General features: G+C 39.8%; 1 protein-coding gene across 1 annotated transcript; it reads right to left on the reverse strand.

Annotated features, from left to right (window-relative positions):
- Window positions 1-566: 566 nt before the first annotated feature.
- LOC139736594 (heterogeneous nuclear ribonucleoprotein L-like) lies at window positions 567-27,501 on the reverse strand. Its single transcript, XM_071647339.1, has 16 exons — window positions 27,400-27,501; window positions 19,629-19,747; window positions 19,316-19,400; window positions 18,805-18,887; window positions 17,996-18,071; window positions 17,404-17,491; window positions 16,626-16,720; window positions 14,830-14,899; window positions 8,422-8,526; window positions 7,287-7,558; window positions 6,449-6,570; window positions 5,661-5,791; window positions 4,315-4,388; window positions 3,627-3,684; window positions 2,905-3,000; window positions 567-2,130 (listed from the first exon to the last, which is right to left on the reverse strand). Exons 1-16 carry the CDS (start codon window positions 27,496-27,498, stop codon window positions 2,072-2,074), a joined length of 1,632 nt encoding a protein of 543 aa, XP_071503440.1. The 5' UTR covers window positions 27,499-27,501; the 3' UTR covers window positions 567-2,071.
- Window positions 27,502-27,778: the final 277 nt, after the last annotated feature.

A 27,778-nucleotide genomic window follows, 5' to 3' on the forward strand; every position in this document is an offset into this window, starting at 1 on the left:
TTTTCAGCTTTTTACACTCGCCAATTAGTCCCGTACTATCTCTTGTCCGGGGCTAAGGAGAAAACTGACCTTTTTACACTCGTATTTCTTAGCCCCGGACTTTCCAAACCACATGAATATTCATAATTACGCTGTGTACTGTACACGTACACGCACGCACCGGCAGCACTTGATTACCTCGTTTCTGATTGGTCAGTGAGGGTCGGACTTCGTCTCCGTCGCTTAGCCCAGGATTATTTTTTCGTTCTGTTTACACTCACTTGCTTGGCACCGCAATTGCGGTGCTAGCACCGCAATTGCGGTGCTAACCCCTGCTATTTTGCAGGGCCAGATAGTACCGTACTATCGGTGGGGCTAGCCCACTTTGGCAAAAACGAGTGTAAACAGAAAGTGGGCTAAGGATAGTCCCGTACCAACGGTGGGGCTAAGGCCCCCCCTTAGCCCCACCGTTGGTCCGGGGCTAAGCAAAAATTTACAAGTGTAAAAAGCCCTTGAGTACATGTTCTCCCTGCGAAAGGCACAGAGTCGAGGCAAATACAACACAATCAAATCTTTGCCATAAAAATTACCGTGTGACAGACAACTTTATTACAGCCATAAGAGCAGAGAAACAAGATGAAACTTACACAGATGAATACAAAAGACAACTCAAAGCATGGCTTGATAATGTGTTTTTTTAAAAATTGTGAGAAAAAAAAAAAGAGTCTAGAACACACCACTTGCTGAAGTACACATGTATGTATGCAAAGGGCCTAGTACCAGAATGACATCAATTTGACACTGCTATCTAGCTGAAAAGATGAGAAGGATCATAAAGAATGATTACCAACTACGACGACAGAGTGCAACTACATTCAGCAATTCATAAACTTACACCTGTAGACTTCCTCTAGCGTTGAATAGTAAAAAATCATCAAGCCTGTTAACACAAAAACATACAAACCAGACATTACAGAAATTGGTCATCAGTCTGTCATAGAACTAGTGACCATTGTAAATGTATCTACACCATGTTACAGAAATCATGCTAGCTTGATGAAATATAGAGCCTTGTGCATCCTTCAGGGCAATGGAATGACAAAAGAACAGAAATATGAGAGAAAAAAAAATAGTGAGCTGGCAAATCATGTGGATTTTAGTCTGAATGGATCCAGATCAAGACTTACTTTCAAAAATCAAAATATGGGCAGCAGAATAAGTTCACGGTCAAAATTTTCACGCCAGAAGAAATCTGACTTTTGTCATTTCCTGTTTTTAATGTAGTGCTTAACTTATTCTGTGCACATACAACTCAATCATGAGTCATCAAAACGGAAAGTAATTTACCAAGATACTGTACAACACGAGTAAGTACACAAAAATGGACATAAAATCAAGTGGAATTACATACAATAGGCTTAAAAAAAGAATAGACTAAAAAACACATAATACTCGTAGCAGTCTGAACAAGTTTGATCAACGGCTCATTATTTCATAACCAGAAATTCCAGTGTAGTTCTTTAGCATGACACAATGGTGTTGTTGACATTAACTCACCCTTTCAGATAATTCTCTGCCGAGTGACTTAATAGCTACATGTTTAGTTTGTTTCCTTGTTTTGCTTCATGACGTCAAGTGAATGTCTATATACAGCATGAACAATTATGAATGCATTTTATCAAAGAAATCAGGTTAATGTTTCTACAAGTTTTCAGAGTTTGAAAATCAATTGAAGGTCAAGGAGTCTTGGTGGAATTGGATACTTTGCTATTGTTGTCGTAACACTAAAATTGATATTGAACAGCGAACAGTTATTTAAACACAACTGACCAGGAATTACGAGTTATATTTTACAAATGTGCACCAACATGAGTGGAATCTGTACATAAGTGATGAGTGAGTAAGAAGGGTGCACAGTACATTGGCTCTATCTCATCCAACAGTTACTGCTGCTGAGATTTTTTTTCTCGCTACCGTACTCTTGAAACATATCGCCTTATCCGAAAGAGACTACCATTTTTGTTACAGACACTGCAAGATGGAGGGCACAACCAGGCGATGAGAGCAGCAACGTTGTCTGTCTCGGGAATGCCTACTCAGCATGGAGGCTGCTGGAGAAGCACAGCTTGAAGATGTATGGCCATCTGCCTCCTGCTGGGAAAACGAGCAATGAGAAAATCATCGAGGAATGGTTCCACCATACCACAACAAACTCATCTTGGACAAATTTGATGTCAGCAGAAAGAAAGAGCGTGGTATGCTAAGCAACGCATAACTGAAAATAAGTGCATGAGCCAACTGCTATCTAGCGAATCCACTTCAATGTGGGTAAATTTTCCATCATAGAAAAATAGTGTAATTTCAGCATGAAGTAGTGAAATCTTAGCATTTTAACCCAACCTTTGACCCATGACCTTTGACCTCATGCCCCAAACTTCCCACAAGTATCATAGTCACACAATACATGTATAAGAAGTAAGTTTCATGAAGAGAGCTTGAGCAATTTTCTGAGATATGAAGAAAAAAGTGAAATTTTCGCATTTGACATTTTACCCAATAGCCTTCAATGAAGGTTTCATTGAAGTACCTTCAGGCATTGCAGAGATATTGGAAGGAAATAGCAAAAATTTGGAAATTGACCATGAACTGTGACCTTGCACGTGTACGCCCCCAGTTTTATAGGTGCAGCTTCATCCACTGATATGCACATATGCCAAGTGCTTTGTTACATTGTCCTCAAAATCAATTACGGATGGATTGAAGGACGGATGGAAGGACAGACGGAGGTATTGGCAGACAACCCGAAAACAACATGCTTCAGCAACACTTTGTGGCAGAGCCATAGAAAGAAAGAAAGAACTCTTTGGTCTAAAACTATGCTAAATAAAGAATGTAATAAGAAACTAAAGCAGCTGGGTTCCTTGCCTGGATTTTCCATGGTAGTGTGGTTGGCTACCACCAGAGCTTCGAGGGCGGATGCTCTGTCGGGCCACTCGGCCAACCCAGTGCGGCTGCGGTCAGCTGGAAAGGGATGAATCATGCACACGAAAGCAGATATCAACAGAGTCAATAAAGCATATATGAGTGCATACAACAAGCCCTTCCGGTTTCTGCTTGAATGACTTCGTTGAAGGGGAATACCACATACATTTTACAATTGAACAAGGAAAAATAAATGACAAAGGTATAGCTTTTCTTCAGAGGCAGAGAAAAAAGAGAAAGAGGAGAGTAGAGAAATGCATTGGAAGCCTACACATATCAATGGAATTTTGTCAAGGGCAGTTGATCACTACAAAAGGCATAAAGAAGAAGCACACAGGACGCATCTCCTGTTTATTCATGTTTCTTCTTCTTCCTCCTTCAAGTAGCCTGAAGTGAGCTTTCTTTTTACTGTTTTTTGTTTTTTTAAGTAACATATTTAGTTTGTAATCAATGCCCATAAATGTGGAAGGTGGTACCTGACTAAGCATGCAACAAAATAAACTGAGGTTTATCATGGGAGGCAAAATATGAAACCGACATCTTTTTGTTGTCACATTATTACTTGGCAGGAGGGAGAGAAATGTGGGTTTTAATCCCTCCCTGTTATATAAAGGCACTGTAATTCTTACTCTCGTAAACATACATATACCTATTTTTGCACTTACATTTCTGTTCAAACATCTTCACTGCAATTGGCTCCCTTGCTCCTGCATTGATGAACACCTGTTGAATTAAAAGAGCATTGCATTTAGTGGGTTGGTCTACTCCAGCCATAATTACCTTGAGGTTGTTATATCCAGACACATAAAAATTGTCTTGAGATTTATATTGATGTAGATTCGACTCATCAGGTAGTATTAAAGTATTTGACTCGGATGAATCACAAAACTGTACTCTCCCTGATTTTCACAAATCCAGTCAAACAGATTTCATTTCATGCTCTTATCATTATCGTAAGGGTCTTGATTTTTCAAAATAAAGTTGAAGGAACAAAAGTTTTATATTGTAGCACCCACAACTTCCTTAGAAAAGGTCAACAGACAAAATCATAAATGAAACACTCAATAAATGAAAGTTTAAGACTCACCCCTATCTCTACAGACATTTCAAGAAAATACTAGTGGAGCCTTTTCAGTAAATGCAACTATTTTTTTTTCTTAGAAAGACAGAAAAAAGGGGGAAAATACAATTTCCCCCAGCTGTAAAAAGGTGGCGAGAATAGCTCTGGACCAGCAAAAATGAAAGCAAAACGGGGGAGGGGACCCAAATGAGCATTAACCTGAAATAATTGCTACACCCCTCTCCCCAGATAGTAGTGCAACCAAACTGTAAATGATTGAAAGGATGTGTTACCTGCTTGATGGTCTGTGGAGTACTTTCAGGATGAGCATTGAAGAAGTGGAGCACCTTGGATGGTTGCTGGATACGTGATACAGGAGTCAAGGGACAAAAGGCACCCAATGGTCAAAAAAACAAAACAAAACAAAAACTGCACCATCATCATACAGTGCACTCCCGCTATAACGAAATGCTCGGGACCGGCAGTTTTCTTTCGTTGTAACGAAATTTCGTTATAACCGAACAAAAACAATATATAACGAAAACAAGGAAACCACGTATATATATCATATTCTGTTTGCTGAATACTCATCATACACCGGAAAGCTATGTGAAATGTGATGGGATAACTGTATCACAATAATAAACGCAAGTTCTCCTCAGAAACTGTGCGTGACACAAAGAGCGAACACACAGTGGTGTGAAGCGTTCACCCATGCAGAGACGCTATAAATGCTTGTTCCACTAGGTATTTTCGAAAGCAATTCGCATTTCGTTATAATGGAGCACATTTCTTTTGTTTTTCCTTGTCTGTGGCGCTCGGAAAAGACTTCGTTATAACGGAAATTTCGCTATAACCGTGTTCGTTATAAGTGAATTTTTTACCATAGACTTTAATGGTGATAATTTTAGGACCAGAAGATTTACTTCGTTATAACGAAATTTCGTTATAACCGTGTTCGTTATAACGGGAGTGCACTGTATTTCACTCCTTTGAATTCAGAAGAGGCGATACTTGTCTCTTTGCAGCAGGGAACAGATTGCCTCCCTCTTCTAGTATGGAAGATCTAATGCAGCTCTTTACTGGAGTGACTGGCTACTGCTGCTCTTTACAGTCCCATACATTATCTATCAAACTCGAGACCGCAAGCCAAAAGCCAGGATATAACAGACATCAGAAAGGGACTGGCAATAACTGTGGTAGCCATGCAAATATAACTGCTCTTGTAGCCATTCACTAAGGCTATTAAATCATGTGCATATTTCTTGGGTCTGGCCCTTTGCCTTCTAGCAGTATCTTGATTACTGTATGTTGATTACATAATGCTAATTATACAGTGCCCTTTCATTTACTGACACTGTAAAAACTGAGATACAGCAATTCATGCATGTCAGAAATGCCAGCACCAAAGCAGAAACTCACAAAACTCACATGTGCTCATATCCCATTCATAGATTTGGGAGTAAAGTCTGTCCAACTTAACATGAGTTACTACCTAAATTTGGCAAATAAGCAAATTTCATATATCCCTTCATCTGTCCAATCCGTTTCCCTGAGCCAAACATGATCAACATTTTCATAAAAGCTCAAGAGCTGGGGTGCTCTTAACGTGGCCATCACCAGATGCTGCAAAGGATATGGTTCTTGCTGGCTGCCTCCTTGCTCCTGAAGCGGTTGTTGCGGCTCTTGGTGTAATCCTTGCAGGATGGTGTCCCATCGTGCAGTTCTCCTGGCACCTGGGACAGGGCAACACACGCCTGCTTCGAGAAACTGCATAAAAAGAGGAACACACGCTCTCAGCTTACTTGTATATTATCTTTCGTTCAACCACCTCATATATTCCATCCAGTATTTTGAACAAAAATTAAATTAAATTCAGTTCTATACAGATAAGACACAACAACTGAAACTCCTCTAAATTAAACAAGTGATAGGTGTTTAAGGCACCTTCCATATTATATGATATAAACACGTAGTACAAAAGATTGAACCTTTCTAACTGGGTTAAGTTTGATACATTGTACAACATGCAAATTTCAATAGTCTAAAACTTATTGCTGGTACATCACACTACTAAATGCATATCCCATTACCCTCACTAAAGCAAAGCAAGAATGGGGTTACAGGAATCCATTAGATTCCATCAAATATCATCACTACCCATTGGCATTATCAATATAAAATGAATGGGATATTTGACAGATGAGGGCAATGTGAATCCAGCACTTGTCTGCAAGCTACCATTTTAACACAAGATGTCTAGTCATGCAGTCAAACAGAGGTGCCAATATTCGCATATGGAATTAGGATTCCAAATGGCACTGAGCCATGATCTTGGGAGTCACAATACAACAACAACAACAAAAAATAAATAAATACATCACATCAATGCAGGGTTGACGGCTACATATATATCATAGGACTTACGAGAGCTGGACAGCGCTTCCAAAGAACTCAATGTTGCTGAGGTTGGTGATGGCCCGCTCGACGGCCAGGGCATCTCCCATCTCTGCCATGGCACATCCAGGCTTGCTCTTCATGAACTTGACCTGCAGAACCAAAGAAAGGAGAGTTCCTATATATCATGTACAGTCTACCACCATTTCAATACAGCATAAATCTTTGACATAGAATTTGATGAGATATAAGAGTACAATCGCACGGTATGGTGGACATTGTTGTGCAGAATCAAGCCGTTGTACAGAATAGAATCCCAGATACTGTCTTTACCAAGAACTACATGGAAATACCTTTTTTTCATTATGTAACTGACAAAAAGAAAAAAAAATTGTTGTCGCTTGCAACTACAAAGTTGCCATGTACATTTTGGAGATTGCATTTATAGTGGAGTTCATATATCTCTTACTAAGAAGTAAAAACAAAATCTGAATTCATTAGGAAACTATTTTGTTTCAAAGCAGAGTGCTGCCAAAATCCACATCAAATTCATTGAGGTTAGACACTTTTGTGTGACACCGACACAAATCTCAATGTTCTTAATAGGCGATGAAAATTCCAATATCAAGGACGCCATCAAATTTTCTGTTCAGATGTAAAGGCTGGGTTAATCTTTTTAGAATGCCTTTTGCAAAATCAGGAAGACTTGGCCAATCTTGCAAAAACAAGAATCACAATAACTTTGAGTAAGGCACAGATGGGAGCCCCTCTATTTGAGCATTTCTCTGAATATGGGAAATTTTTAGATAAAGCTACTATTTTTACTTCCTCCCTTCTGGCTTCAAAGAGGAATTGGTAAGTAGATCACCTTCATGACATTGCCATAGAGACAGAGAAGGTTGAAGAGCTTGTCACAGTTCATCTGGTCAGTGCTCATGTTGTAGATCATAACCACTGGGTTCCCATTGCCCAGCTGGTGGCCCATCTGAGGGGAGGGCTGCAGGCCCATCATGTCGTGGCCCCCGCCGTATCCGTAGTCCCCGCGATCGGCAGGGAAGCCCCTTGGTCCGCCTGGCCCATAGCCCTGGTCGTGGAATCCAGGGGGTCCGCGTCGGCCCTGTGGTGGTCCCTGCATTCCTCCTGTGGCAGTGCATATTTAATGGGTGACAGAAATGAGACCAAATCCACAAATAGCTATTTAAGTGTACTTGACATTGCTGTCTGACTTTCATTTGTGCATATTTGTGCATATAAATTGTTGATTCTGTTAATGATTGAGGAATTATAGCAGTTCTGACAATCCAACACCAAATGCAATGTGCGGGACTGCTATCATTGCATTACCTTGCAATTTGACACAGCAATGAATGAAGTTCACCATTCAGAATTCAAAACTAAGGTTTGAAATCATCAATTTCCATCAAAATTTTATGTAAAAATGGAAAGAACAAGACTCACAGAAGAGCAATTTGAGGAAATATTTCCAGCAGCTCAACATTTACAGATAGTGCTTCAAAGCATCGGCCACTAGCATGCACAGAGTACAGGTATGGAGAGTAAATAACTATAATACATTCACGATTGGTTTATTTTTCATACAGCAAAAACAGTTTTTGCTTGGCAGTACCCTTTAAATTTCAGTGTTTATCACAGCCACATAGAAAATCTTCATTGATACAGGAAACCTGCAGTCAACTTAACCCATTGAGGACGAGTCCAGAGTATACTCCGGCAGGTGTCTATGGGAAATGTGTGTTGTAGCAAAATCAAACCGTCCTCAACGGGATAAAAGCATGATGGTACCTCTGCTGACATTATGGTCAAAATATTGTCCTCTTTTTAAACTGAGGATGCCAATTCTCATTAATGCCTTCCTGTGGCACACTGCCAGAAAAAACAGCAACCCTGGTGTCACAAAGCCATGCACTTCATTTGGTTATGGAGGAACTTCCTGCTTCCTACACAGACACCCGCACACTCCAGTTATTCAGAATGCTGCTTACCGTAATCACCGTACTGAGGTGGGCCACCGCCCTCCCTTCGCATGGTGGTGGGACCATTGTAGGCAGGTTCAGGTGGGTCCTCCAGCAGTGCACGCCCTTGGGATGCTGCACAGCACACACACAAAGTAAATGAAGTCAGCTGATCTTTTTTTTTAAACACAAATCTACAACTACATGTACAGATGCAAAAGACATAAAAGTAATCCCTGGTAGTGGCACCATCAATTTATGTTTTATAGATCAACACGTACTACCTGAACTGTTACATGTTTATTTGAGTCAAGACTGCTTGTCTTTAAACTAGAAAAACTTCACTGCTTTCACAGAATCGAAACATACTTCTGCTATCACATCAGCATTTGTCCATCTGCCTTGCAATCTGACCTTCCAACAGCAACAGCACGTTTCCTAATTTTATCAGAGAATGTTTAGACTTTTTGACTACATGTAGTTGTACATCTAATATGAGCAAAGGAAGTAAAAGGATACAAATGGAAGTGCAAAAGTAACATCTACTAAAGTTTAAATGAGACCTACATTGTGCACTGTAACCAGGGTCGGATATAAGCATTTAGCATTCGGTATCACAAAATGTGCAGCTTTTCAGATGAAGGGAGAAATGCAGAGGGAATTTGTCGTTTGCTTTTTGTATGCACCTGCAGTTCAGAAGTAGCAACTCTAACATGGTTTGAATCCAAAACGTGATGTATCATCTGCAGACTATCAAATCGTACCAATGTACATTGTTTTTTCCTATTCTAAACTGCTCAATCTTCTTGTAAACCCATTCAAAGGAACAATTCAAGAACAGTAGAAGAATATCATATTCAAATATGCACCAAAAAAAAAAGGTCGAGAAAGACTTTAGGATCTACTACAACACACAGAACACAGAAAAATTCAAATACTACTTCAAAGAAAACTGCAAAATATCTTTTTAAACACACAGGAAAATTTCCAGTTATGTGTCTTGGTCACGATGAAAAAGAAAACCAGCATTTGACAACACACCAAAAGTCATCCCATGTTACCTTGTGGTGTATATTATAAACAAATAACATATCCAGCGCTACGGCACACTTCCACGGTGTGGATCTCCAGTCCCAACCTTGTGTTGGCAGAGACCTCCATTACCCAACGTAGCGGAGGATCATCCAACGTAGTGATGCAATCTCAGAGGATGGGAGCGATGCTGCTCTTTTTTCATTTCGTTCTCAGGGCTCAGCGAGGGAGACTGTTCGTCCTGTTGAACATGAGGTACTTGGTCAGTAGTTCTGTATGTTTTGCATGCGTGTGGCTGCATCAGTGATGAGACTCCTTTGTGCTTGTCTTGCGGCTCTTTGGGATGTACATGTACAGTGTACATTGTGTCTTGGCTTTCTTTTCATTTTCTTATTTAGAGATCTTGGAATGTTCGATGGAGCTGTAGTTGTCTAATATCTGTTCACCCCTGCGGTACAGTCGGTCAGTGCTGGTATCATGTGGGTCTGAAGATGTTCTCCATTGTACCAGGAACTAATCACTGGAACTACTGTCTCATATGCATATCAAAGTCTGTGAACATGTCTTTGCTTTCTTTCTTTCTTTCTTTCTTTCTTTCTTTTTTTTTTTTTTTTTTTTTGGGGGGGGGGGGGGGGGGGGCAAAGTCAAGTATCTGCTTGAACTTGTATGGCCATTTCACTGAGAAGTTTGTGTAATACACAACTGGTGCTGTGTTCCCACAAGTATTCATGTACAGTGTACAGGTTTGTCTGGTTTGATGGTTCAGATACACATACACTTGTACATGCATGACAGCAGCTTCAACTCACTTTACTTTCTTGCAATGTCTGAGTCGAGATACTTGTAACAACAATGTTTCAGTCAAAACTGCTCTGTTTTACACCCATAAATAGGGTGTCACAATATGGTTACCATGGAAATGTGCGGAGGGTTGGCTAGAATCTATAAAGTGTCAAGTCATCTCCATAAAACTTAGTACACGTACATGAACATTTGTGGCAACATGGCTTTCAAGACAGGGCTAGCAATGTTTAAGAGAAGTACAAATGTTGGATATGGCATACTCGTGAACTGTCGCAGTTGCATAATGTCGCTGTACATGAATACAACAGAGAAAAATCCCTGGAATTGTGTGCATTAACATGAAAACATAGTAGCAAGTACAATGTATGTATATACAGTGTATGTACACAATAAATCCCAGTGTCTAAAGGCATGTCTCTATAACTTGCATGCAATCCGACACTTACTATAAACTGGATAATGGCCACTCTCAGTGTGAAAGTTTAAAATGGAGGTGCAAGCAAAATGTTTAAAGTAAAACAGCCATTGCAAAAAAAAAAAAAAAAAAGTTATTACAGTGTATGCCCATGATCACCTACAATAGTTTATATCCATCCACTCATGCTAAATTTGTAGGAGCAAATTAATGATTGGTTTTGGAGGCGAATGTATGAAAATGTGTCAATATACTGTACCCCATAATAACTATCATTTGTGCCTTGTAGCTGTCATGGAAGAAAGTGGCCTGCAGGTACTTTTTTTTTTTTTTTTAAAGAAAGGTACAATGTATCTTATCTTTTTCTCTTTTCCTAGAAAACTTTGAAATGGCTGTCTTACTATATCCAAATACCAGTGGCTGTGAATTTAAAAGTGTACATACTTACAATGATCTGTGCATACATTTGAAGTACATGTATACCATAAATAGCAGTGTTGGATTGTAGGTACCACAAGTGGTCTTGCATATCAATGGTGTTGGTAATCTGTGTGCTAACAAAATATTCATAAAATACAGTGTCATTTGATGGCATAATCAAATTCAATACAAATCAATTAACAATCAATTTGATATTGGATACAGCCTGCTCCACCATACTGGGGTTTAAAAAAAAAAAATGGAGTACCATGGCATTTAAAGAGCGTACAACGTGTACATGTAAGTAAGCAGGGTCACACAACTGAAGTACATCTGTACTGCATACAGAAATGTACAAGTGTTTGCCAAAAAGCAATCCCTTTATGTGAGATGTTGGAGTAAAAATGCACAAAATACTTTTGATTGTAAACACCAAATGAAGTGGGAATAGTGACAAGTGATATCCGACGAGGCGACTTGTATCTTCTGTACAAGTAACAACCATGTTATAAACTGAATAAGGTAATATATCTTTGTAAAATCGAATATCAACATTTTGAACATGAATAATATGGCATAATGTATAACCTTGCTAAACTGCAATCTTCTTTTTGTGCTCTTTTGAAGGAGGTGATATTCTGGGATTCTGAAAATATACCACAAGTCTTTGGCAGCCACATTTGGTGATTTTAATTTGCTTTCTACTATCTTGAATGCATTACTTGCATGTAAGGACATACATGTACAACTGTACACTGATTCCCTATGCACATTTGAAAGACTGACTACACAATATGAAGCCCTTACATACAATACTGGTCATGTTTATACTCATGCTTGTGTAACACACCATTTGACAGTATAAAAAGTGATATAAATGTACAATGTACTTGATGACATGTACAATTGTACATTGTAGTCATATGCTGCAGTTTACCTGAACTGAAATATATACATGTGTATGTTTGAAGGAAAACATGTATTAACTCTGTTTTCTTGCATAATGGAAGAATTTAAATCATACGTACACAGTGTAAGTGTTACAAAAACTTTTTTTTGGGGGGTGAAATATAAGGGAAGATTAAATACAACACTGGTGAGACTACTAGTGCATCATTTTATATATATTTTTTATACTGCATTTTAAATTTTGTTTCAAGGTTCATGAAATGGGTGACATATAATATCAGTTTTGTGTATTGGAGAGGTTTGCACAAGAGACAAATTGTTGAACTGGTAGTAGAAAAAAAAAAGTCAGACACTTTTTGATATAGACTGTATTTCGAAGCATATTGTCAGATGCAAATAGGTGATGAATGTTGTACTTAATCTTCACAATGCCCAGTGTCATGATAAATGTACAATTTCATATTCTCCCACATTTCAGCACAGAATTGATTGTTTACTGTTTATGGCACACGGTACAAGGTAATACTCTCAGATGGTACATAAAATGGCAATCTTGTAAGGAAGTTCAGCTTCATTTGGCAAGAAACAAAATGATGCACTTACAGTTGTACAATGTACAGTATATGGATATAACCTACAAGTTGTTTGAAGGAACATGTATCAACACGCAGGTCATCTCAGGTTTAGGAATATCTTTTCTTCATGTGTTCTCCGTGTGCCTTACTTGAACAGGAATGTGCAAATGAATGTACATTGTATCTATTCTTACTTGCATTTACATACATAACTGTAAAATATTGAATTAGTGAAAACGCAATTGTACATGTACTTGTACATACAACATCTGCGATGCTGCTTACAGTAGTACCTGTTGAAAGAGTGATCACCTGTACATCATACATTGTATAGTAGTTCTGACTATGCAGTTTGTTCATAAAGGAAACATTTACAGGGCTGCATGACAAACAGAAGTTTTTATTTTCTGAAAAATGAGATATTGAAAATAGCAAATGTTGGAGCTGATTTTTACAGCAATGCTCATGTTTACATAGAATCCTCATTGCAAATGTGAATTGTGCATCTTGATGATACAAATTTTATTTCCCCATAAATTGTTTCTTTATTGAGACATGTAAAATAGTCACCAGGGGCTCACATTCATGGAATACTAACTGTACAATGCAAGAACACACAACATGTACCTGCATTAGTGTATCAGCATTCGCACTTTCAGAGTAATCTTTTGAGATTGAACACAGACTGAATGCTTTTCTGTATCAATCACAGTAGATGACTAAGTGTACTACTATAAAAGTGGAAATTCCAGTGCATTTTGCATGACCAGAAATTAGCATGAAAATTAAAGCATGTGAATATTTTTGCTTGTTATATGTGACCGTGCATCACAAAAGGAACAAAAAGTCGCACGCACTGATTTTGTGTGAGGACTGAAAATAGGTGAAATAGGTCAAACGAGCTGATCTTGACTTTTTCATATTTTCAGGAAGAGCAAGTCTTCCTCTACATTATGCTAAAATTTGCGATCATTAAACATGCAGGAAAGTGTGTTTTCTAGCAATTTATTTCGAACATTTTTTGGCAGAATAGTGTGTGATTGAATGTGTCTTTAAAGTCCTCTTTTCATTTCTTAAAAACATTGTACTCACTCTCCACTTTCAACTCCTATAACTTTTGAAAGGATGATGCTTCTACTTTGAAAGTTGGCATTAAAAACGGACAGAGTGTGTTATTAAGGCATGCTCAATTTCAGTTTGATCTGATAATCCCTTCATTGTTGTTACTCCAGTGGTTTACATCCTGTTTTTGTCCCATTCATCGCACAGCCAGCACAGCTTGGTAAAGATTAAGCATGTGAATAGACACTGTACTTCAGAGCCTCTTTTCTCAGTTCACACTTTTCTGGAGTGTGTGCTTTCTTCCCAATATTTAGATAGGTTAGGAGAGTCCATTTGACTTGAGTTATACATCATTTTAAAGCTTAAGTCTGCTCGTTCAGAATATGCTCTTAACTAAAATTTCATGTCTGGTGACTTTTTGTTTGTTTTGTGGTGCAGGGTCACATATGTTACAAATTTTAATGTTCCATAAGGAATTTATTAAAACATGTATTGTAAAATTTGTTGTACCACTCCAAGCACAAAAATGTCCACTTTTATAGTAAGAGATTAGTTGAAATATTTTCATTGGCATAGAAAGCATGTTTGTTTGTACTGAAGAGAAATATGTACATGTATTAAAATACATTTGTAGTCTTCAATAGTACATGTATATACTGGTGTGAATACATTATACTTGTGTACATGGATGTAGACAGTATCATAATACAGAGCATACACATCTCATTTGTTTTGACAAAATGAAATCAATCTTTGACAAAATACAAACGCACAAGCTGGTAGACAAATCTATAGACATGAGGCTCAAAACACAATGTACAGCTAATAGCATGATTAAAAAATCTGGATCTCTTCTCGGAGTCCAACAATGCAAATGAGAAGTGTTTCTTTGTTTCAAGTCCAATTATACAATTCCAGTATCAAGTGTGTTTTACTTTCTTGTTCATGAATCAGCAACATCTTTAGCCATTCCACAATCCCCTAGTGCAATAACTCAACTGACTTAAAAATCATACAGATAACATAGAATTAGACATATAATCTTAATAAGCACACAACATCAGATAAATAATAAATGGTTTGGCAATAAGATAAAGACTCCCCATATGCCATGTGAGGCGGACTTTTGCACGGTTTGTTGTTAGTAAATCTAGAATACTTTCTTTGATGAAACATGAACCAGGGTAACTAGTGGTGAGAAAAGAAAGGAGCAAGACTCACCTGCATTCAAGCCAGGGTTGGTGTAGTCATACGTTTCAGCATCATTCTTGTAAACCGTCAATGTTTTTGGCTGCATAAAAAACACAATAATAACAATTTAAAAAAAAATGTCTTTGAAGATAATTCACAAAATATTACCTCTACCCTGCGCTCAGTTCCCTGAAGTTTACAGAAACAAAAGGTAATTTAGAATGAGAAGAGTCAAGTTGAATTCAATAAATAATGAATATTAGAGAGTAGGTATATCATAACCATATGTAAGCCAGCTACAGGGGAAACTCGGTATAACGAACACTGCTATAACGAGATATCGGTTATTACGAGGAAATTTTCCCGGTCCCAAATTTGCTTCCACACAAGTCTATGTAAAATGCTACTCTTATAGCGAGATCGGCTATAACGAAATAACTGCTATAACGAGATAAATTTTGTGATTTCCAAACAAAGAAAAACATAGCCAATCAAACCTGTTATAGCGAGGTAAAACAAAATGTCTTCGGGTAAAGCTTTACTTCGCCTGTGCTATCACATGTTCCGAGATTGTAAAGCTCGATGCGCCAAAAACTGTCTTGTACACACATATTTTCTTCAGTTCACTCTACAGCTAGCACTGCATGTTGTACGTGTATACATGTGTGTGTGTGCGCATACTGATACATGCAGAAAGTGTGATGGGACGGCCGTATACATGACATCATCATGACGTTTAGCAAGTGTGAGGCAATCTGATGCTGTGATTGGCTTTCTACGTAGGGAATTCCCCATCTTCACACACACGCAGTCATAATGTACATACAGAATGTGTCACACACAGCATTGTGCAGACCATTCCCAAATTCAAGCTTTCCACACACAACACACACTCATATCATAACCACATACCAATCCACATACGATCTTCACACAATCGCAAGCTATACAGATTTACGAATTCAAACATCTACAATTAATAAGAAAAACATTCTTGATATCGGATTTCATTGGCAAAAAAACATCTTCTTACCCATAAAGGTGAGTTATTACCTCACACACATTACTAAGTTATCAGTATTGATTGAAAGATGATGGGTAGTCCCACATGTGCAAATTAATGTCTTTATGTTATGCTTTCTTTTATGCCTACTGATATAACAAGATATCGGCTATAACGAGGAAAATGACTCGGTCCCGACCATCTCGTTATATCGAGTTTCCACTGTATTTTCACATATTTTCACTTTAGGCTTCTCACAAGAACTACACGGGCAAAGTGACTGCAATATTTCTGAAGAAATTCAAGCTCACTCAGTAGATAAATATGTTGCTAAATTCAAATTTTTCTTCAAAAGAAATAAATCTTCTCCAATAACATCACAATCATATTTTATCTACCCCCTGCACTTTCACACTGTATAAGACATACATATTGTACGATGCAGCTTATAAATTGCCTACGAAGTGGCGATATAATCAAACTACTGAGGTGGATCAACAACGATTCCAACCTTGGTAAACAGCAAACAGCATGACCAAATTTTGAAGGCTGAAAGGTATATTTCTTGTGGAAGGCAGCACTTCTTCCTTTCTGGAATAGACATGTGTAGTAACAGAATTTGGGAAACAGTAGTTTTCATGAAAGCAGCAAATTTCTGGCTAAAAACAGTACAAAATACTGCAGAAAAGCAACAGTCTGCATCACTATGTCAACCACAGATTATTTGTAAGTGCCCAATTCACTATTAATCAAAGAATCTTGTTCGCCATTTTTTTTTATGTGCCCATTCACATGAGTAAACTATGACAAGGAATTCACCTACCCTTGCAAAGTCAATTTTGAGGGTGCAGCAGCCAGAGTATATGTCACAGTTGTGCAGATTCTGTTTGGCAAGGGTGGCATTCTGAATGGTGTCGAATGTGTGGCTGGAGTTAAGGATATCATTAGCATGTTGATGTCTGTTTCTTGTACACCTGACTCCTGTTACAACAGAGTCCTCAGGTTAGCAGTTTTCTTTCGTTGTATAAAAATTTCATTATAGCTGAATAATGAAGTATATAAAGATGTACCGATGATAACTGTTACGAGATTTTCATTTAACAATGTGTTACAACAGTGTTCATCATAACTGGAGCGCACTGGATTTAAATGGTCTCTTGTTGAGTTTAATTTCACCCCGAGACTGTTAAGTCAACACTGGCGCTAATTATAGAAAGTCTTTAAAAGTCTTCAACTTTCTTGCATTACAATACACTGTCAAATGATGAATACACATTATTCCAAAATAGCAACCACTAATTTAATAGCAGGAAAGTGTTTCCTGTTAAGTGTTTAGTGAAAATAGTGTTTTCACTGAAAGTGTTTAGTGTAAACAGCTGTCATCTTATGCAAACTTTGAAAAAAAAAATTACAAAGAAGTAGTGACTGAAGGCAGTTAAAGAAGCATTCCTGGTAGATCATGCTTTTAAAATTGCACCAGCAATTTATATCAAACTGGTTAAACTAAGATGATGTACGGCAGCACTTTTTATAGGCCACCTCAACGCCACAAGGACTCTTTGCTGCTTCCTAAAGAAAAACAGAACGCTGAATGAAAGGATATTCCACCATGGCTTGCACACCATTCTTCTTGAAGATGACGATGCGCAGGACATTTCCAAATCCTTTGCAGATGGCGTGGATAACATCCTGTTGAGATAGTCAATAACAAATTTCAGTCCAATTACAGCAGGAGGTAGGGAAGACGGGATCACATACCTTTTTACAGAGCAATATAAATCAAAATATAATAGACATGCACATTTATGTACCTTTGCTATGCCTGAAACTACAGGTCTACAGGATTATTTAACAGACTGTACATATGTATGATGCACACTCAACATTTCGTATCTAAAACATATTTTTTATTCAGTTCAAATTTTTCCATAAGAAAATCCACCCTTATGACATTGACATTAACATCAATCACATTCACACACTTCCTATCAAGGTATATAAACTACAATGTACTTGTAAGTGGTATATTACACAAAATTTTTCATTGATACTAAGTAATCACTGGCAAATTGGATCATTTCGTATCCATATTTGCGATTCATTCATTTGTGTGTGTGTGTGTGTGTGTGTGTGTGTGTGTGTGTGCATTTTGTCCAGTGTCTAGTTTCTGCATAATCTAGTGTATAAACTTACAGTGGTGATCCTGTACTTTGGCCTGAGGACAGTCATCAACAGGACGTTATTGGCATTTTCCTCGCTGTCATTCTCTCTGTGTGAAGTCACAGAATATCACATAAATTCATTTACTACTAATAATAATAATGATGATGATGACGATAATAACAATAATAACAACAACAACAACAACAACAACAACAACAACAATAATAATAAGAACAACAACAATAATAATATTCAGTACTGAACGTCCTGGTTCTGGTCTACACAAAAGTAAGATATGGCACACTGTCTAAAAAAGAAGGAAAGAAAGAAAAATAGTGTATTTATTTTCCTAACCACACTTCCGTGGTTGAAAGTGGAGGTGTAGATATTTCAATTAAGATCATTCAGAAATACAAACTTTGCGCCCAACATCTTGATGGATGCACAATGCAAATCATGAACACTGACATGGAGCAGGGTACATGTACATTGTACTGTAGAAACAATTTGTACTTTGTAAAAAGTAATTTGATCTAACACCACCGCCTATGGAAAATACTGAGTATGGTAAATACATTTACAGATTTCACTGTCTTGAAGCATTTAGCATATATATTTTGTGCTAATTTTTGGACTTGGCTTCATAGCTACAAATTATCAGGGAGAGAGAGACTCTGGTAGCATGTACAGTGTACATGTCCATACAAAGATTTCTCAAACTAGAAACATTATAACAAAATAAGAAAATAGTGCCTTTAATCAAGAGAAATAACACACAGTTGGGAATTTATAAAAAGAGAAAGTAAAATTGTAGATACTGGCTTGATTAGCTTGCATACCCTGGGCGGATGATCCTGGCACTGTTTGAGTAGTCAAAGTATGCTGGTTTTCCTCCGACATTGATGATGTTATCTGGATGGGCCTGCATGAAAAATCATTTCAAACTACCGTAGTTCAGAAGTTTTCAGGATACGCTTGCAAGCATTTTTAGAGATAACACCCTTTTGCTTTGTCAACACATGAATAGTACAAGTATGTATAAGCAAAAATGCATTTAATTACAGTTTGTACAGGTTCACTTTTACATACACTGTAATGTGTATGAGAAAAAACATGTTCACACAAATATAATGTACCATCACAAATATTCATGTTTCTTTGCAAGATATACTACAGTGTATATGGAGATGCATACATATTCCTTACCCATTACCACATATTGTTCAGCATAATAAATGAATACATTTCAGAAGAGAAACAAAACCTCTACCACAATAAAACTACAAACATACATACACTGTACATGTATGTAGCTCATGAACTAGCTGTGACAACTTGGCTATGACTTACCTGTGTGAACTCAACACAGCTTTTGGCGCTCTTCATGTCCTCAAACTCCACCAGAGCCTGCCCCTTCTGGATTCTGTGTACAAAACTGTTCAAGTAGCAAGGGGGGATAGTAAAGAATACAAAAAAAAAACAGAGAAAGTGTGATTTCTTCCCATCGCGACTCTTGCAAGAATGGAGCAACAAAGTGTGTGAACCATGGCATTAAAATCAAAATAAAGACATAGAAGGCTAAATGTAAAGAGGTGGAGGCATTAAAAAAGCACACTTTAGAAATATTGAATGAAAAAATAAACACTTAAGAAATAATTGATACCTTATCAACCCAAATGGCTGCATCGCCTCGACAATATCTGCCTCACTGACACTGTCTGAAAGGTTGCTGACATGGACGACACTGGAGGGTAGCGGTTTATGCTGTTCTTCGAAGCAATCCTGTGTACAAAGAAGGCAAGTGCTGTTACTGGATATACACACCCTGTGTACAGTTGTACATGCATAGAAACTCCATCTAGGGTATATTTACATATAGACAGAAACCACGACTGTCTGGAGGAGGTTTATAACATTTTTTAACTTTTAAAGTTGATAGAATGGTAGCATCAAAGCCTTTGAAGTAATCTGTCAATCCAAATAGGGCCGTCTGAATCAGCCAGAGCACTTTGGTGGCAGGCTTCGGGCCGGTTAAATCGACCCGAAACAGTGATAGAGTTAAATAGTAAAATTAACATCTCATATTAAATACACCAGCTGTTTGAAATAACGAAGATTTAGGTAGAATTCTCATGGAGAAAGACACAGCTACCAGCTCGTCTACATGCTAATTAAACGCTAACACACAGTTAAAACCAAAGAGCATAGAAGCACATGCAGTGTGTGTACTTCTAGACTTTTGATAAGCTGTACATGTAACTGATCACTGGCATATCAGCTTCCGTGCTACAGCATCCCCCCCCCCCCCCACAGTATTGCACACATGCATCACAGCCTTCAGTCTGCATAGGAGATTCCAAGAAGCAAGACCATCTATCGGTAATCTCCACAGAACATATCCCCAACGATAAATACAGACTTATCTTTTGGGTCAATTTGCATGTACAGTAGGCCTAGCTTGTTATGTAGATTCTACAGCAGAAGATATTACATTAGTTTTGAATATGTACAATATTGTACAGTTGTAAAATTTCATGGTGAAGTTGACATCAGAAATGACTGATTTTTACAAGATGTTCAGACTTCATTGAGGACCAACATCCCCCTCCCCTCATAATACCATACTACTCATACCACAGGTCTTAGTGTGACCCGAGATAACAGACAGTGAGTATTTGCCTTGAACAGTTGGTTGATTACAAAATCTAGGGGGGACTTGGTGAAGTCCAGCTATCAGGTACATTGTACCATGCAGGGACTTGTTTCATGTTTGTGGTGCCCATGCAGCACATTCATTCACCATTCACCACGCTTGTTGTATTAAAGTGACATTCAATGAACTTTAAGTGAAGGTTAAAGCAAGCTGCCCATAATTTGACTGTAACATTGTCCAAGTTTCAATCGCTGTCTACATGTAGAAATCTGTGCTTTCACAAATCACGCGCGGTCATATTTCGGCACAAGAGATTGAACCTTGGTCCTTGGTGCAGATTTTTCAGATACTGCTGTAATAATATTCCTACATCCATCCTGATGCATTGCAAGGAGCTAAAACTAGACTGGCCTTTGATGAACTAAACAAAGGTTGGCGCTAGTGTACTTTCGCATCTGTTTGTCAAATAATCTCCAAGCATGCACAAACTCACCCTTACTATTCAGTAAACTAAAATACTAGCATCTGAGTCTCCAAAGTCGAATAGAAGTTTTCACACTTTCCGAATTTACAAGTGTTGGAAAATAGATGGAAAATCTTGATCACCTGAAATGCTGCTCTGTACCCAAGCACAGTATGAATACCTTCAGCGCATGCACCGAGGGTCAATCATTTGGTCTGAGTGTAGCCAACAGCGGCTCTTTCTAAGGTGTCGTTAAAAAGCTACAAAATGTTTTTTTCTCTCTCTTTTCGTCAGCCAAGTCTCGCATTAGCAGTTGTAGCTTCAAAGCGGTTGAGCACATTTGCGAGTATGTGCTGCAACTTATATCTTTCTTTCCAATCTTTTCTTCTTTCATTTTCAAAATTTCCCTTTCCTTCCTATCATTCATTTCTTTGTTTTCCTCGTCTATTAAACTCTAACAATTTCCTATTCAACTATACTTTTTGCCTAATGGGCCTTTGCTTCCTTAATGAATTGTCCCCCCCCCCCCCCCCCCCCCCATCTACAAGGCTCTTTCCTTTCTATCCTCTCCCAATATCTTGTTCTTATTCCAGCTTGGTTTGAAAACCAAGCTGGAAAAAATAATAACCATTTTTATGCGGGGGGAACTGGGTCGAAATTGCGTTGAATCGAAACAATTCAAACCGTTGCAATAGCGTATGTATCAATGGTGTCTGTCTATATGAAGCGAAAACCTGACCCAGCAAATGTCATTACTATAAATGCTAAGTTTTTCACGGAATTAGACAGACTTGTCGGTCAAGCTTCTTCTTACCTAACTAACCACTCTCACCCATAATCACAATTCTACACTGCTTTCAAAGGAACTCACCCTACAAGTTTGACAGATATTCCACAATCCACATAAAAGGTATGTAAAATTAAAAAAAAAACCATGGTGATTTTGATATGAATTTCTGAGATTTTTCCTTGCTTTGCGCCGTCAGTCTCCCTGCCTCGCACGAGTGCTGTGTAGCAATATGAAAGTGTGCATGCAGTTGCATTGCCGATGGCCACTACTGCATCAGACACTTCCGAATTCGGAAGTATTGAGCGCACTCTACGGCAGGCTTTGGCCAGGACTGCCGATATTGGAAAACTTCCAAATTCGGAGGTTGCCCGAACTGAGATCTAGAGTAAAATATCCCATTTGTGGCAGTTTAAGCATTGTTAAATGTTTTTCCAACTTCTAAACAAATCAGGCAAATAATTTTCAACCATTTCATATATCATAGACAAGATTATTCATTAACACAATTGTTTTCATAAAAGAAATTTACCATTGGCCAAAGCAGTTTTCATGATTTACCAGGGCAAAACCCGGCACAATTTTCGCCGATAAGGGCGATATGCGACGTAGTATTTCTGCTTGCAGCACGATGTACAATCCCTATGCAATACGCGCGTGCTCCGTGATCACGTGTTTTAATGGGCGCTCTGCATCGGTTGATTAAAACTCGATTTTTGAAAAAAAAAACAGATAGGATTTTTTTCTTCTTTTCATCATGGATAGTGGACATGTGTGCGTAACAAAAAATCACTGTGCAAAGTTGCGACAATTTATACGTCAGATGTGAGATGAATAGAAGTGAATAGGGGGGCCTCATGAGGCCCGGGGGGAACGCCTCATGAGGCCCCCCTATTCGCTGGGGGCGGTCCTCATAATGCACTTGTCAATGTAATGACTCACCCCACTACCCCCGGACATGGGTGCGTCATTTCCTCGTTTGGTCCGTCAAATTTGTGACCCAGGTGTGCGTCATTTTACCAGCTATGTCCGTCAAATTTTTGACCGAGAGGTGCGTCAAAATCCCATCATTGTCGTCAAATTTTTGACCGAGGGGTGCGTCATGGTACGTCACTTGGCTATGGAAAATAACACGCATTATTCTGAACCGAGGGGTGCGTCATGGTATGCACTTGGCTATGGAAAACTGCACGCATTTTTGCACGCTACCAGTACCGGATACACGTACGTACCGCGAGTGAATTTACAGTGAGCGCTTTCCCGCGGCAAGTGAAAATCAAAGTCGGGAAGCGTTTTGGAGTAGGCCTATTAGGAGGGAGAGGGAAAAATGCTTGCCCGAATCTGGCAAGCAAATGATTTAAAAGCCACCCTTTCTCCTCACATTTTCTTTCCAACAAACTCATGAAATCACGCATACTCAATCTCAAGCCAGACGGACTGTTTAGCGATATAACGATTTCAACCTCACAGTACTAAATAGTAAAATCAAAGATCGTATACGGAATTCCGTATACGATCTTTTGTATACCGTTGCGTGGTGCGTACTGCGCGTACCTGCAGTACAGTTAGCAGGCAAGTCGAGTGTTAGTGGTGCGCGACTCGCTCGCTAACGCTGTGCAATTCGCAAGTGAGCAGCGTGCTCGTTTATTCCTCATCGAACGTACATCGTCCATGTGTTGCATTCAACCGGACCAGAAATGGCCGCGCACATACAGCGCATCTGCAGACAAGTCATGGCCAGGTGACTATGGATTGCATGCACATACATTCGGAATATCGTAGCAGCAGAGTGATGTACGGTGAATGACGGTACGGTGCTTACAGGGCCAGGGTAAGGGAAACTTGCCGAAACTTTGACAAATTGTGTTTACGAACCGAAAGAAAATGAAATTGCGTGAATAAAGCGTATGCAAAAATCCTTTCAGTATTTACGGGGTGCGTCAAATGTACCGAGGATGTCCGTCAAGAAAGTGACCTACAGCAATTGTAGGTGTTCGTCAAAAACCCCGTGTTGTCCGTCAAAAACCCCGTGTGGTCCGTCAAAAAGTGACTGTGGGGGTGCGTCAAAAACCCCGTGTGGTCAGTCAAAAAATGACCATGACGCACCCATGTCCGGGGGTAGTGGGGTGCGTCATTACATTGACAAGTGCATAAGGCGTGGGGGCGGTCCTCATGAGGCGGGGCAGTCCTCGTACGCGGGAGCGGTCCTCATGAGCGGGTTTCCCGGACTGATATCATGTTTTACAGTATATTACCGTGTCAGTTCGGGAAACCCACTCACAAGGGGGGCCCCTCCTTATAAGTAACCCGTCCCCCTTATAAGTAACCCCCGGGGCACCCCTTATAAGGAGTCTCCACGCTTTTTTGCAATGCAACGCGAAAATGAAAGGACTGCGGCAATTCGCTTGATTATGTCCATAAAGCTTCACAAGTTTCCTAGTTACTCACGAAATTTGAGCAAAATCGGTTTGAGGCATCATATCTAAAATCATGGATTTAAATGCGATGTCAAACGACCCATGCGAATGCTGAAATGCGAGCGATTACTGGCGCGAGTGTCGCCAGGCGCGGCGGCGCGGCAATGCTTGAGTGCAGACGTGGCGACTGAGTACGGAGACAAATTTCGTACTCAGTCGCCACGTCTGCACTCAAGCATTGCTGCGCCGCCGCGCCTGGCGACACTCGCGCCAGTAATCGCTCGCATTTCAGCATTCGCATGGGTCATTTGACATCGCATTTAAATCCATGATTTTAGATATGATGCCTCAAACCGATTTTGCTCAAATTTCGTGAGTAACTAGTAGGGTGTCTGATCGCGCACTGCCAACCTTCGGACAAAACGCGCCCCTATCTTACAACACGCAAGCCCCATAGAAAACAATGGAGTCACGCGCCTACGCTGTTTTGACCCCGCGTTTTGTGCTAAAAAATCGCATTTATTGCAAAATCCCCGGTCCATGCCGCTATCGAATCCTAACAAATTTGGTATCATATGAAAGAGGAAGTTTTGCTCCATAATCTATCAAAGCGCTGGTACATGACTCCAACGATAAATTGGTGTAAATGTCGTTAGAATCACACCTATCTCGATATCTCGGCGTCTGCTTCGCTACTTGTACCAGCGTGTGGCATGCGAGTAGTTTAGGATGTGCTGAATCCGATGGTGAGGTCGGTTTTTCGCTAGCTCCACGTCTTGGACCGGGGATATTTCCTAGAAGATACCCCTTGCAATAACTTTTTGATCTCAGCGAACGTGTTAGGCGTGGCTTCGTATGCAACAACCATAGTAACGTCTGAGCAAATACGCTCATACATATGTAAATCTACACGCATTCGCCGCCACATGGCGCGCATGCAGCTAGCTCGCGCGCTGTGTGTGTGTGTGTGTATCTCACGGACCTACACGTGTAGGTCAGCAGTGTGTCTACCGTCGCAAGGTAGCTACGTAGCTACATACAATGTACTGTAGTTCGCTAGATCGCTGTGTGTGTCTACTTACGAGTACGTGCGCGCGCCCACACCTGTGCCACTGAAAACAGACTGAGCTAGCTAGCTAGCTGTCACGTCGCTTCACTTGCGATAGTTCTACAGCACTGAGTTCTATGGGGTTACGATTGCCCAGCATTCACAATGTGCATGTATGTATACACGCTCGTAAACCACCTGGCGCATCAGTATCAACGTAGTCAAAGTACATGTTCTATTACTGGATTGATAGTGATCATAACAGGCCTACAATGTATGAGTTAGCAATCCAAACGAATGACCATGTAGAGTCATATTTATTTTTTTAATACTTCAATAGAAAAGTGCACTAACGATGCACGAGTTACAGTCTTTCTCGCGATCTTATGCAGCACAACAGATAGGCCTAGGCTACACAACGCACCATATCAGGCAAGTCAATTGTGAAGCGGTACCGCGGTGGAAGGTAGGTACAAATACCGATTTTTACGACTGAAATTCCAATCGACAAAAAAGGGCAAGCAACGATTTTGGAAGCTATACTCTTCAGCCACGAATGGTGGTAAAGTGGCATTCATGGCTAAATAGCCATATAACATTTTCACATGAACTGCCATAGAGCTCGACAGCATCGACGTGTTATGTAGTCGTCGCATTATTGTAGCCAGCTGTGTACGTGTACGTATGTACACACGTACGTAGTGTAGCGCATATAGCGCGTGTGTACAGTGTGTAGGTAGTACATAGTAATACACTCAAATGCACGCTCGCTAGCTCGTCCGCCGATGTTGGCTGGGCCGGAAGCGTTTTTTTTAAAGATGGCACAGATTGGGGCATGGCGCGTGTTAAACCTATGGGAAAAACGTTGGGTTAGGGTTTTTGGTTATGGTTAGGGTTAGGGTTAGGGTTGGGGTTAGGGTTAGGGTTAGGGTTAGGGTTAGGGTTAGGGTTAGGGTTAGGGTTTGATGGTTAGGGTTAGGATTAGGATTAGGGTTAGGTTTAGGGATAGGGTCCCCGAAAGATTTTTAGTTTCCCCAATCTGTGCCGTCTAAAAAAAACACGCGGGCCGGAATGCATGCGCTACGTATTCATTCACAACGCTGAGCGCTGTATACAATTGTACGTACGCACAACATACATGTATTATGACGACACGAGGGGGAGTGGCTTCTGCGCTGGTTACGCGTTTTAGCAATCCGCTGTACGCTCATTAACCGGTCGCTGGCGATCTGCACGCGAATACTACTTATCGGCCTTGTTTGCAAACATGATTTGGACACATTTTCGTGCGTGCTCGTCAAAAAAAGTTGTAATATTGCAGTGATTTGAAAGTTGAATTTCTCGAGATAGAATAATTATTTTGCCGTGAAATTTGAAATATATGCTAATGACATATCTTTCTTTCATATGAAATAGTTTATAATCCACCTTTTATAGAATTTCAAAAGTTGCAAAAATGCTACAGACACCCTATAACTAGGAAACTTGTGAAGCTTTATGGACATAATCAAGCGAATTGCCGCAGTTCTTTCATTTTCGCGTTGCATTGCAAAAAAGCGTGGAGACTCCTTATAAGGGGTGCCCCGGGGGTTACTTATAAGGGGGACGGGGTTACTTATAAGGAGGGGCCCCCCTTGTGAGTGGGTTTCCCGAACTGGTGTATGTTGTAACTGCCGCGAATGGCTGCACAGCCGCTTTACTGCCGCAGTTACTCTAATTTTTTAGAGCCCAACGCAAAGGTCTTGATCGACCGATGCGATGCCGATGGCTTGTTCTTGCCCATACTAGAGGTCTAACAATGTTACAGTGAGTGTATTCAACACGCCACGCTAGAATACAGATGGTAGATCTAGTTAAATACTACCGGTATATCTAAAATGCAACGCGTGCTTTTCTGCATGCACAGCTCACAGGCCAGGATGCATGCCAATGCATGCCATGGCGTGGGCTTGGTCGAAACGTGGCCTGGGCCTACTCAATTATGTGGGGCAATAAATCTACCATTAGATATTGTATTGAGTTCTCAAGACACCCTTTATACACAAAATGATACGAAGGAGTTTTACCCTTGCTCCTGACTGAATTCCTCGCCCCCCAACATCAGTTCTTTGGCGCTTTGTCGCGTGGCCTTCATAATTCTGGTACGGCTCCATCTTGTTTGTCATGCGGCGTTGATGAAAATGCGCATGCGCATAGATACTCTGCAGATTTTAGAAAGATCGAAGATTTGATTCGTCCCTGGCTCTCTCTACAAGACTTCACTCGACTGTGCATGCAATGCAGTTTACTCGCACGCTTGCGTACCGCGTGCGTACAGTACAGTGTACCGTGTGTGCGGATGGGGCGCACGTTGTGTATTATACAAGGGAGGTGAAACAACATTTCCTCTCACCTCCCTGATTATACGTATTATAGTGTATAGTACCGGTAATTTTGCTTCTTTTC

The sequence above is a fragment of the Diadema antillarum genome, unplaced genomic scaffold (assembly GCF_040938485.1).
Source record: "Diadema antillarum isolate AM-2024a unplaced genomic scaffold, OU_Dant_1.0 seq00000657_RagTag, whole genome shotgun sequence".
In the NCBI taxonomy this organism is placed as follows: domain Eukaryota; kingdom Metazoa; phylum Echinodermata; class Echinoidea; order Diadematoida; family Diadematidae; genus Diadema; species Diadema antillarum.